The sequence below is a fragment of the Melopsittacus undulatus genome, chromosome 12 (genome assembly GCF_012275295.1).
Source record: "Melopsittacus undulatus isolate bMelUnd1 chromosome 12, bMelUnd1.mat.Z, whole genome shotgun sequence".
In the NCBI taxonomy this organism is placed as follows: Eukaryota; Metazoa; Chordata; class Aves; order Psittaciformes; family Psittaculidae; genus Melopsittacus; species Melopsittacus undulatus.
In genome coordinates, this window is record NC_047538.1 from 20,140,963 (window position 1) to 20,153,545 (window position 12,583).

General features: G+C 48.1%; 1 protein-coding gene across 1 annotated transcript; it reads left to right on the top strand.

Moving 5' to 3' along the window:
* Positions 1 to 524: 524 nt before the first annotated feature.
* VPS33A (VPS33A core subunit of CORVET and HOPS complexes) lies at positions 525 to 8,429 on the top strand. Its single transcript, XM_034068198.1, has 13 exons — positions 525 to 651; positions 750 to 815; positions 884 to 1,011; positions 1,368 to 1,557; positions 2,263 to 2,379; positions 2,917 to 3,091; positions 3,744 to 3,937; positions 5,578 to 5,704; positions 5,904 to 5,971; positions 6,458 to 6,595; positions 6,967 to 7,104; positions 7,263 to 7,431; positions 7,963 to 8,429. Exons 1-13 carry the CDS (start codon positions 550 to 552, stop codon positions 8,154 to 8,156), a joined length of 1,806 nt encoding a protein of 601 aa, XP_033924089.1. The 5' UTR covers positions 525 to 549; the 3' UTR covers positions 8,157 to 8,429.
* Positions 8,430 to 12,583: the final 4,154 nt, after the last annotated feature.

Genomic DNA, 12,583 nt, shown 5'->3' on the forward strand with positions numbered 1-12,583 from the left:
ATGGGGCCGGGCGCCTCCTTTATCATCTCATCGATCTCCTCATTCTTCACATTCATGCGCCCTAGGGGAGAGCAGCAATGGGTGTCCATGTCCAGCTGCAGGTATGTGCAGCCCTCCAGGCTCTGCTCTATTGCTGGACATGGAGGATAGCTCCTCCTAACGTGTGTCTCTCTATTGCTACACAAGCCATCCTTATATAGTCCCTGGGCAAACATGCATATTCATGAGGCTACGTATGGATTACATCACTTTCCAGAAAGCTCCCCGCATGCGCACAGAACTGTGGTGGTCTCTGAGGGGCGTTTACTTCTTCCAACAATCTTCATCACTTCTGGCAGCCTTTGAAGCACGCGCAGTAGATGCTTGTACCGGTTAAATAGGTTCGTCATGATCCCGTTGGTGTTACGAGATGTGGTGCAGAGCTCGGGTTTAGCGGTGCCCACCGGAGGGCGCTGTGCCGCCAAGCATGCTCCGCCTTGCACCCCCCCCCCCACCGTCATGTGAATCACGTGACGGCCGCCGTCACGTGAGCGGTGCGGCGGATCCGCGATGGCGGCGCACCTGAGCTCGGGGCGGGTGAACCTGACCGCGCTGCGCGAGGCGGGACGGCGCGAGCTGCGGGAGTTCCTGGACAAGTGCGCGGGGAGCAAGGTGAGGGGGGGAGGGGAGAGGGGGGGAGGGGTGCGAGGGGGGAGGGGCAGCGGCAGGACCCGCTCTGACCCCCCCCGTGCTCCCCTCCCCCCCCCCAGGCCATCGTGTGGGACGAGTCCCTGACCGGACCCTTCGGGCTCATCGCGCAGTACTCGCTGCTCAAGGTACAGGTGTGGGGGGGGGTCCGCGCCGTGGGGGGGCTGCGGGGGCTGACGCGGATCCCCCCGGGCAGGAGCACGAGGTGGAGAAGATGTTCACGCTGAAGCCCGGGCGCCTGCCGCAGGCCGATGTCAAGAACATCATCTTCTTCGTGAGGCCCCGGCTGGAGCTCATGGACATCATCACCGACAACGTGCTCAGGTACAGCGGGCGGGGCCTGCAGCCGCACCGGGGTTGGCAGCTCTGGGCTGAAGGAAGCTGCTCGCAGGTTCGGGTTGGGGTGTGCGGCGCTGCAGCGGGTGTCGCTTTGGGCCGTGATGCAGGGGTCATTCCGTGTTGGGAAGCCACACGTTCCTTTGGATCAGCTGGGATGATGCGTGCGTTGGTTGAGGAGCACTGCGGGGAAGCCTCACCCTGGGTTCAGTCCTGTGGGTGCACGTGGTAAACAACTCCAAGCTAGTAACTGAAATAACACCCACGTGCAGCATTCCCATTCCGTTGGCACTGCCTGCCCCCAGCCCGTGGTCTGTGCTGTTACCTGTGCTGTGACTCCGCAGGGAGGACAGAGGCCGCTCTCCGCAGAGGGACTTCCACATCCTGTTCGTGCCGCGCCGCAGCCTGCTGTGCGAGCAGTGGCTGAAGGAGCAGGGTGTGCTGGGGTCCTTCATCCACCGTGAGCAGTACAGCCTGGACCTCATTCCCTTCGATGGGGACCTGCTCTCCATGGAGGCCGAGAGCGCCTTCAAGGTGAGGGTTTGTCAGTGGCTGTGCATCTGGGACGGGCTTTGCAGAGCAAATGTGGCCTGATCCCGATGCTGCACTGAGCCATGGCTGCTCTCTGAGCTGCACCCCAGCTCCTCTGGCTGTAGCTGCTGGTGCTGTTTGCACAAATCGAGCACTCAGGATTAAAACACCTGGTTGTTGCAAACAGTCAGCACTGTTTGTGTCACTGCACAGCCAAAGAGCCACACATAATGGTTAATGCTGTGCTCTAAGGTGCACCAAGAGCTTACAGCTGTCACGTACCAGCAGCATGGCCTGTTCCCCCAGAATGCTTTGTCTGGGGACAGAAAGGTCCAAGAGTTTCTTTGGCCATTGCTGACTTGTTAAGCATAGCCCAGAGGACACACTGGGGCTTGCTGCTGCTTGTCCATAGCTGTGGTGAGGTGCTGTGTGCTCGGATCGGCCTAGATTAGAGGGAGAGACTCTGTACTTGCTTTCTGGCTCCTTTCCTTCTCTCCATCAGACTGGGAGGGGTGTGGAGTTCAGAATCACTGCAGTGTCTGGTCAATGATCTGATGCAGTGACAGCACAGATAGGATTCGTATCTGTCAACAGCCACAGTCTTTTCCCAGCCTGTGTCTCCTCTGAACTGAAGACCACAAGGACCACATTTTGCTGGGGGAGCTGCTGTCTGAGCACCTTCCATCAGGAATCCCTCTTTTTGTGTAGGAATGTTACCTGGAGAGCGACCAGACGAGTCTGTACCACGCAGCAAAGGGGCTGATGACGCTGCAGGCTCTGTACGGAACCATCCCACAGATCTTCGGGAAGGGCGAGTGTGCTCGGGTGAGGCAAATGGGAAATCCCATCTTGTTCTGTGGGACAGCCTCTGGGGTTTCTGAATCCAGCCAGGGACCCCTCTTGTCATACCGGAATTTCAGTATCGTGGCCTCAGGTCTTTGTCATCTCTGGCCAAAAGAACGATCTTTGCTGCTCCAGAAGTCTTCCCATTCAGCTGATTTCATGTGCTTTTTGCTCACAGGTGCACTGCCCTTGTGCTCTTTCTGTGGAGCTTTAACACTTGGTTGTTGGTAGCAGAAGGGCTGAATGAGGTGGGAAATGTGTAACCTGCTGCCCATGCCTTGGCTCTCTCATCTCTCCCTGTACCCACTTCCTTCTCTCTGATCAGCCTGGGGTTGAGTTGGTACCTTTGGTAGCAAGGGAGCAGCTTGAGAAGAGGGCAGTGCTTTGGCCGCAGTCACTCAGTGAGCTGCGGGGAGCAGCAGAGGAGGATTTTGTTTGCTCTCTTGGTCCTGCCCCTGTTACATCAGATCCATCCCTGGTGGCCTGCCCCCTAACCAGATGAATGTGGTGTCTCTCCAGCACGTGGCTAACATGATGATCAGGATGAAGCGCGAGTTCCCTGGGAGCCAGAACTCCATATTTCCCGTCTTCGACACCCTCTTGTTGCTGGACCGCAACGTGGACCTGCTGACGCCGCTGGCCACGCAGCTCACCTATGAGGGGCTGATAGATGAGATCTATGGGATCCAGAACAGTGAGTACTGCTGAGCTGAGCTGTGTCAGGTGCCCTTCTGCTTCCCTGAATGACTCCAGTGTGGGAGCAGCTCACTGGAACTTGGTGCAGGGGTGGTTCAGTCCCAGGCTAAAGCTCCTAAAGATCAGCCCTGGCTCTCTTTGCACAGGAAAGGAAGTGAGAGCAGGGCTTGGTTCCTGAATGGGCACTTTGTGGATGTGGGCTGGGGGCAGGCGCCAATGGCATGGAACATGTGGTGTGGGGGTGCAGACTTTAGCGTGTGCTTCACCCTCCAGCCTGCTGAGCTCAGGTACCACACTGTGGGAACAGGAACAGTTTGTGAAAGGCTGTTCAGAGTGGTCTCTGGCTCTTTAGGAGGTACAAAGAGTAACCCCAGAGAGGCATTGATGGGTTTTATTCCCTCCTGCTGCAGCGACTGGAAGGCTGCCTCCAGGCCTTGTTGAAAGCTTGATGCACTTGGGTTCTGATCATGTCTGTAGCTCTCTGGGTCCCTGGGAGAGTCTGTCCTTAATGAACACATATGCACTGAGCTGTCTGGGAGTTTGTGTTAGCTTTGCTGCTCAGACCTGTTTCCTGCTCAGGGGACACACTTCCTTATCTTTACTTCTGGTGAAGTTCCCCTCTGTAAGGGTGATTTCTCTGCATTTGGTAGCATATGTGAAACTCCCTCCTGAGAAGTTTGCCCCAAAGAAGCAGGGAGAGGGTGGGAAAGATCTGCCCACAGAACCCAAGAAGCTCCAGCTCAACTCTGCTGAAGAGCTCTATGCTGAAATCCGAGACAAGAACTTCAATGCTGTGGGGTCAGTGCTGAGCAAGAAAGCCAAGATCATCTCTGCAGCCTTTGAGGTGAGGCCTGGATCCGACTGTGCATCCCTTGGGTGTTCTTGGTGTCAGATAAGTCACAGTCTGCATTGAACAGGACTATGACTGGCAGCTCGAGCTGTTGCCATGGTATAATCCCTCAGCCAGATCAAAGCCAGGGAGTCTGTTTTAGCATACTGGTCAGTTCCACTGTTGGTACCTGTTAAATGAAAGGTCCTTTTCCCTTTGAATTCACTGAGGATGCAGAGAAAAGGCTTTAAGAAACAGAACTCCAGAATGTGCATTTGTAGAGCATTAAGCATTGTGGCTAGTGTAAAAAACAACAGGAATGTGAGAGCGACAGTTGCCTTACAGGAGGTTTGACCTGTCAGTTCACACTCACGTGGCACCTTAGATAAAGGTAAAGGGTGCTGTGGGCTGTGCTTGTGGTTTTGTTGAAAAACATCCTGTTGATGATTCAGAAGGAAGCTGAATCCCCCTGAGGTTTCTGCTTGCAGACTTCAAGAGGACCTGTTACACTGTGTTTCTGTGGGGTTTTTCTTTGCCTCTTCACTTCAGCCCCATTTAAGACAAGGCAGTGGTACCTTAACTGAAGCAGTGCATGCTCAACCTCATCCCCTAGTAACTGTTATTGCCGTGTTAAAGGTGAAGGTGCTAAAGATGGATTATTCATACTGGTTGTTAAGAAAAAAAGGGAACTTAAACTGTCAGAGGTAATAGGTGATAATGAAGCAGTGGCACATTGGCAGCAGAGGACTCCTTCATTGCAGGCTGTGTCATTATCACCCTCCTGCCTGCACTTGCCCATTTAAATCCTCCACATGAGTCAAGTGATTATTTTTATTCCAAGTTGCAGCAAGAGGCACAAATGAAACAGTCCAGAGACTGCTCTGAGAGCTGACGTCTGCACTGTGCCTCGTCAGATCCTTGCTCTAAACCTGGGACATTGGTACAGCCAGGTACAGTGAATGGCAGGCTCACGAGGGACACAGACCCCACCAACCCAGTTCCTCAGCACCGTTCACTACTGTTTTGGGGGGAAATGTCTCCATCTCTGAGTTCTTTTGCCTACAGCATTGTGTTTACTAGCAGCTAGTGAAGTACCTCATCCTTTGCCTGAAAAAGGTAGTTTTGCTGGGAAACAGGAGCAGAGAGTGATGGCTGAAGCCTGATAAAATGGAGAAAATCAGATGTTAGGAAGAAATCCTTTACTATGAGGGTGCTGAGGCGCTGGCACAGGGTGCCCAGAGAAGCTGTGGCTGCCCCATCCCTGGCAGTGTTCAAGGCCAGGTTGGACACAGGGGCTTGGAGGAAGCTGCTCCAGTGGAAGGGGTCCTTGCCCATGGCAGGGGTTGGAACTGGATAAGCTTTTAAGTCCCTTCCAACCCAAACCATGATTAAAAGTGACTGACAACACTGGCAGAATGGGAAAAACCAGCCTAATGATCCTGTCCTATATCCTCCCTCTTAATGGTCAAAGTGCTTTTACAGGCAATGCTATAGCATTAGTGTAAGCATTTAAAGTGTTTTGTCTAAAAGGTTGTGTCTGTCTAACAGCATCTGCTGTTGCAGTGAGTACAGTGAAAAAACCTTGTCATGATACAATGATCTCGTTGGTGTTACTGCTCTGAACAAGCCCTAACCTAGGTGATGGCTTTCTTTAGGAACGCCACCATGCAAAGACCGTTGGAGAGATTAAGCAGTTTGTCTCACAGCTGCCACACATGCAGGCAGCAAGAAGCTCTCTAGCAAATCACACCTCCATTGCAGAACTCATCAAAGACATCACCAGTGAGTAGTCCTTCATCATCAGTGAGTGTAACAGTTGTTCTGACTCATTTCACCACAGCAAGATGCAAGACAACTTGATGGACATTATTCAGCCTGGCAGAAATTGGCTGGGCTCCATCCAGTGCATCTCTGCTGAAATGTCAATGTAGGAAATAAGCTGTTGGTTGCTGTTCTATTGATTTTCATCCTTTTCCCAAAGCATCTGAAGATTTCTTTGATAATTTAACGGTGGAACAAGAGTTCATGTCTGGAATAGACACAGACAAGGTAAGCAGATAATGACAATTAGTGACTCTTAATGTCTTGAAAATAAAACCCCCAGACCATTGTATTTCTCTGGGTTATTCTTCCATTTGGGGTTTGGTGGGTTTTTTTGCTAGAGGAAACATCTGCTCTAGGTGATGTCTGTCCCCTTCCAGTGTCAAGGCTGGGAGCTCTCATGTGCATCTCCTTACACATTTGCAATTTGAGGAATCAAGGGAAGATTGAGGACTGGTAATCCGGATTTTTTCAGTGCATCACATAAAGTTTAGCTATTGATTGTGCAATTGTTGCACTTCAGAGACACAGGTGGAACCAGAGCTGGATCACTGATACACTGCTCTTGAGGTGCCTGGAGAGCAGCTGCCCCCTCTTTTCTTGCCGTTTCAGAGATACTGGGCAAAACCAGATCTTTCATTCCAGGTCCTGTAGGCACTTCAATAGGCCTTTAAATAATAGCTTATGTATTTTTATTTATCTTTTTTTAAATAGGTTAACACTTACATTGAAGACTGCATAGCTCAAAAGCATCCATTAATCAAGATCCTACGCCTCGTTTGCTTGCAATCCGTGTGCAATAGTGGACTGAAGCAGAAGGTTCTGGACCATTACAAAAGAGAGATTATCCAGGTTGGGCTGGAACTTTTGGATCCACACATTTCTAAGAAAATCCTACCAAATCCTCAGCTCTGCTTTAAAATACACTTGTAGTTTAGACAAACCCGTCTTGTACATGGGCAGTGCTGACTGCCAGCATGGGCAGAGGGAATACTGAGGCTTCTGGGTGGGCTGACAGCAATGGCTCAGGAGGTGCTGATATGTGCTCTACAACATGTAGATACAGAGGGGGTTTACATCATTGCACTTCTTACTATCGTGATTTAAACACTTCAGATTAACCCAAAAGCTTTTTAAATTTAACATCTTTGCCTTTATATGTTTTAAACACTCTGGTCATGGATTATTGACGTGGTGTTAGAAGTCAATTCTTCATATTGCAGACTTATGGCTATGAACATATATTGACCTTAAACAACTTGGAGAAGGCTGGACTCCTGAAACCTCAGACAGGCGGTAGGAATAACTACCCAACCATCAGGAAAACGCTGCGCTTGTGGATGGATGATGTCAATGAACAGGTAAACAGACACCTCCACAGTGAACATTACATCTAACAACACAGAATTGTGTGCAGCAGGAAAACCTTCATCTTTCTTTAATTATTACTGTTTTATGGTGCTGTTTTGCAGCATGAAGCAGCTGTCACCGACTGCTCACACTCTGCTCTCTCCTGCAGAACCCCAACGACATCTCCTATGTGTACAGTGGCTACGCACCGCTGAGTGTCCGCCTGGCACAGCTACTGGCTCGCCCAGGGTGGAGGAGCATAGAAGAGGTTCTGAAGATGCTGCCAGGTCCCCATTTTGAGGAGAGGCAGCAGCTGCCCACTGGCCTTCAGAAAAAGCGTGCGTTTGCTTTGTTTTCCCATTTTTGAAAGGGAGATACATGTCTGTGTGGCATGCAGTGCAATGGAGCGAAGCAAACTGAAATCAGAGTCTAGGCACCTATCTCATCTCCCACTGCAGTATTAGGTCTACCAAAGCTATTTTGGACAGATAGCTTCCTGGGCTCTTTAAAACATCCAGTCACAAACTCAGCCTGCTGTTCATGCACAGCACCATGTGCACTGAAAACAGAACAGAGCCATACATGTTTTAACTTCTCATGAGGTTACTTAAATAAGCCCTAACCTTACACTGTGAGTTTAATAACTAACATTTCTTTGCACTCTCTAGCCTTAAGCCTGGGCAGGCAGGAGCACATCCTCTAAAAAGACTCCAGAGCTGGGAGGAGAGTCTGCATTTCTGGGCCTGGTGTTTTGCCCAATAGGTTTCTCCTCTAATTCAGCTGATATCTTTATTTTAGTTTTATCTTATTCTGAGTCTGACTGTCAGTTGATGTAAAACTACAACCTCTCAATGTCTCTGAACACACAGGTCAACACGGTGAGAACAGAGTCACTCTGGTATTCTTCCTGGGAGGGGTAACGTATGCAGAAATTGCTGCTCTGAGATTTCTGTCCCAGATGGAAGATGGAGGCACAGAATATGTCATTGCCACTACAAAACTGATCAATGGGACAACCTGGATGAAATCCTTGATGGAAAAACTGGAGCCTGCCCCATTCTAAGGTCTGTGGTAAGAGACAGTGAAGGTGAGAGGCCCTGTGGACAAAAGCACATCAGCTTCTGGTCTTCTGGCACGGCTTGAAAGTTGGGGAAACAAGACAGTGCAAGGAGCTCTTCTGAGACCAGCCCATGATGCAGCTACTCTCATCCCTCTCTGCATTTGGGTTCCTACTGTTTGCGGAACATCTAGTAGACAAAGTAGCTCCTTTAGAGCTACTTCAGCTTCTTCAGAGCTGAAAGGCACTAACAATGAAATAAATGGCTCATGGTCTGGATTGGCAAAGAAGTGATGGGGTGGCAGGGATTGGGCCTGGTGCTTCCATTTGGCAGATTGCTCCTTTTTTTCTCCCCTTTCAGTTTATTTGTGATTATTCCTTTTTTACCCTCCTAAGGTGCTGAGGAGGCAGGATGTTTTCTCTTCCTGCTGTCATCCAATATTCCCAGCTGACTCCACAATGGAAAGAGAACTCCTGTAAAGGGAAGCAGTAACTTTTTCACTGCATATGTTTACAAACTTCCTGGCTCTCAGGCATACAGAATAATGAGGCTGCAAGGCATGCTTGGCCTGTGCTGGCTCCTACAAGCTGGCTGTTATGGTGAGGTACCTGTAAGCCACGCTCAAGTCTACTGTCCTGCACACTTTGGCCAAGAAGTTCATTGGGTTTCCTGCAGCAACAGCTAAACCTTGAACTAGCCACATGCATGTCAACAGCACTGACTATGAAAACAAGCAACTGCACCCAAATTACGAAGGAGATGCTTGAGCCTTTCACTGCACTCACCCTCTGAAGGCTTGTTTGTCCTGGGTACACCCACCTGACTCAGGAAAGCTACTCCAGGGTATAAATTACATCAGCATGTCAAAAGCTTATGTCTGAAGACACAAACACTCCCTGCATGGGACTTGGGCCAAAAATAGCTATGTCAGTGACCTAGTAAACAGTGGATTTCAAACAGACACTGCTTCACTCTCCCTGTTCAGTTTATAAACTGTGGAACTTGCTGCCACAAGCTATTACAGAGTTCAACATCATAAAATGGAATTTTCCATGGGCTTGGTGGCAGGGCCCCTGGCACTGCTGAGCCAATGTGTGCAAGTGGCAGCTTCAGCTCTTGGAGACTTGGCCTTGCTAATGGCCAGGGAATGGAAAGGCAGAGCAGGCTCCTTGCTTAGGCCTGTGCAGCTGTCACTGTGCCTCAGCCCTCTTGCTCCATGGTCACCATCACTCACATGCTTCTCCAGCAACCACCGGGGACCTTTTTAAATAGTGAAAAACAACTGAAAAAAACCTCATCCCACACCTTAAGTCACTCTCAGCAAACACAGCTGCTCTCAGTTATCCTGCAGAATGGACAACACATCCCAAAACTGCCTTCATTTTGCCAGGGTGTTACACTTACGACTGTGGGTTTCAGTCTGGTTTTGTAAGATTGAGTTGTCCCAAATGAGGTCACAGTGCACCTCTGTCTGTTTAACTCCACTTAGCTCATTAGAACAAAATAAAAACTGTATTTGATATTTTTGGATGTGTTTCTCTCTCTTTCACTGGAATACAAACCTAAATAAAATAAACCAAACCTCTGCACTGTGGTCACTGTGTCCTTCTCCCCCTGCCGCCCCAGGACAAATGAATTACTTGAATTGAAGCTATTTCTCTGAATAGCTCAATGCTTTTCCTTTCAGTTTACACACTAATTCCATTCTGTTCTGCACCTGTACATACTACCTCAGAACTACTTACGGGATTTCTTGACTTCTGAAGAAAGATAACATTTTTAATCATTAGAGACTTTAATTTAGGTGGGCAGCTTGCACACTTGTCTTGCAGAAAGAAAACGTGCTGCAACTTTGACAACAATGTAAGGAGCAAGCATGAGCTGCCTTGCTCTGAGTTATTGCTGTAGCTCCACTGTGAAGTAGCTAATTTCATACTATCTGAAAAGTAGGTTTGGATCAGATCAAAACTGAGAGGTTACTGGGCAAAGAAGAGCAAGAAACAATGATGTGAGTCAGTGCAATCCTGACAGTGTCCTTTGCTGAGCCCTGAGTCTGCTGTACTACCACCATTTCCAGATTTTATTCTTTTTTTTAACTCTTAAAAACTGAACTAATCACAAGGAAATTACAGCATTGTTCAGGCTGGTTTGTGAACTGAGGCCACACAAGCAAACAAAGGAACCCATTCAAGAACTTGCTTACCTTTTCACTTGGCCCAGCGAATGTGGTTATTTGTTACACTAAAGGTAAAGCCTACTTTGAAGCTAGCTCACACCCAACAGTTGGTAAACTGATTTATCAACACCACTGCTACAGCTCTTTTGCAGTGTAGCCCTGCACCACCACTGAGCTGGAGCCATGAGGACACCCACCCTAAACAAGGTCTTCCTGGAACTCTTCAACAACAACGCCACAAACTAAAAGCCATCCTGACGTTGATCAATTCTCTGGAGGAGCAATTACTTCTTAACAGGCTTCCTGAGCATCTTGATTATGTTCTGCTTCTGGCTAAGGCCTTGCTGACCACGCGGGTAATAATCTGATAACAAGAGAGCCTAATTAAATTATGGGGCCATTTTCTACATCATCATATCTTTGTGAATAAGAGATTTGATTTGCAGTACATACTCTTCCCTCTCTCTGCTGTCTGCGTTTGTCTGGTTCACAAGCAAAAACCATAAAGAAACCATTACCCAGCCTCCACCCCAGGAGACTTACTCTTTTCATAGAATATTATCAGAAAACAGATTTGCTAAAAATAAATACATAGCTTACCTCCCTCCTTCCCCCTGTTGCAGGAGTGCTCACTCTAAAAGGTAGAGGTGACTGGGTGTGTGGGGTTAAGGTAGATCGGTGAACTAGTGACAGCACAGTGAGCAGTGAGGCTTCAGCCCTTGCTCGTTTGCTAAGAGGCTGACTCAGTTCATACAGGTACACCAAGTAAAGTGCTGCTGACCTGAGATGATCCCCATGTGAGCATCCTTTTCCCTGAGCGACCTACAGGAGCACTGGGCTCTCAGAGAATGGAGCAAGAGGCACAACAGCATTCCACATAACTACAGAATGATGTGCAACTGCAGGATAAAGTGACACAACACTTTGCTAAAGGAAAACAAAGCATACATTTAAGCAAATGCAGTTTTGACCTGGTAACATTCAGCCATGGTGCTTAACCTCACCAAATACTGTTCACAAAAGCACTCTGGGGAAGGGAAGCTATTTGGCATGCTCTGTTTTGCTGTGCTATGTCATATCATAACTGGTCCTGGCCACACCTAGTGCATTAGTCCTCGTGCGGGCTGCAAACACCACCTCATTACTTCTGGCTCCCGGATGAGCAGAGCAGAAAGGGATCAAACTACAGCAGAAACCAGTTAGAAGGCAGAATTCAAGGGACAGCTGCAGAAGAACTAGAGAGAAACAGGAACTTTACAAAGTAGAGACCATCATCTACCTGGGTAAGCAGCTTATTTCTTTATCCACTTCTTTTTAGACAAGCAGAAATCATGTAAAGTCTATACATAGAAAACCTGTATGCTCTGAATAACAGAAAACAATGCCTGGTTTGAAATTGCAATAGCTCCTTTGATGTATACATGTGCTTGAGCTTAGACTGAAATGACTGAACTCTTTAGTAAGACCAAAAAGTGAACTCTTTATCACAAAAACTCTTCAAGAATATTCTAAGTATCTGAGTGCGGATACAGTTAATTTGCTGGCTTTACACTGTTTAGAAGAGAAATAATCCTTTCAGGTTAGTCTGGTTTTAAATCCCCTTTTATGTGTTTGACCAAGAGCATGGCTATATTCAACCAGCCACAGTTATGATCAAAATTGAAAAGAATACGTAAATTGGAGTGATGGTAGAATTTTTTAAGTGGGTCTTCACAGCTTTTAGTCTTAAGGAACCAAGAACTTTTGTGAAGGAGTTCAGATTTTGTATGAAACTACCAAATGAACAATCACTTCTAAAATGATGTGCAAGTATGACTTTAAGATACAGCTAGAAGACAAATTCTAAAGCACCTTATCCCATGTCTTCCATTTAAGGGTTATTTTTAACGTGAGATATAAATATTTGCCTGTGCAAACTCATATTTAAGCCCCAGTTTTCATCCATCTTAAACAAAGGCTCAGTTTGTGCCAGTATCTCCATTAGATGCAATTATATCATTAAATATTAATGGTGGCTTCCTTGGAGGAATTGACCACTTTGATCAGAACATATTGTTGGTAATGCACCATCAGCAACCACTCTGAACATGAAGCTTCCCAGATGCACTGACATGGAGGAGAAGATCCCAGGAGCCAGCAGGACTCTGTAGGGGCCTCTTCCCATACCAACACTGTGTGTGGCTGTGTTTTAATTTGCTTCATTACCAGTCCTGATAGGGAGACATTGATCAGATCCTGAATTCTTTTTCAACACTG

What these genes read in the sequence shown, in the direction of transcription:
- VPS33A (XM_034068198.1), top strand. Translation starts at nt 550, where the DNA reads ATGGCGGCGCACCTGAGCTCGGGGCGGGTGAACCTGACCGCGCTGCGC. An exon ending in ACAAAAGAGAGATTATCCAG is followed by an intron (nt 6,596 to 6,966) that starts GTTGGGCTGGAA and finishes TTCATATTGCAG; the next exon opens with ACTTATGGCTATGAACATAT. An exon ending in TGGATGATGTCAATGAACAG is followed by an intron (nt 7,105 to 7,262) that starts GTAAACAGACAC and finishes TCTCTCCTGCAG; the next exon opens with AACCCCAACGACATCTCCTA.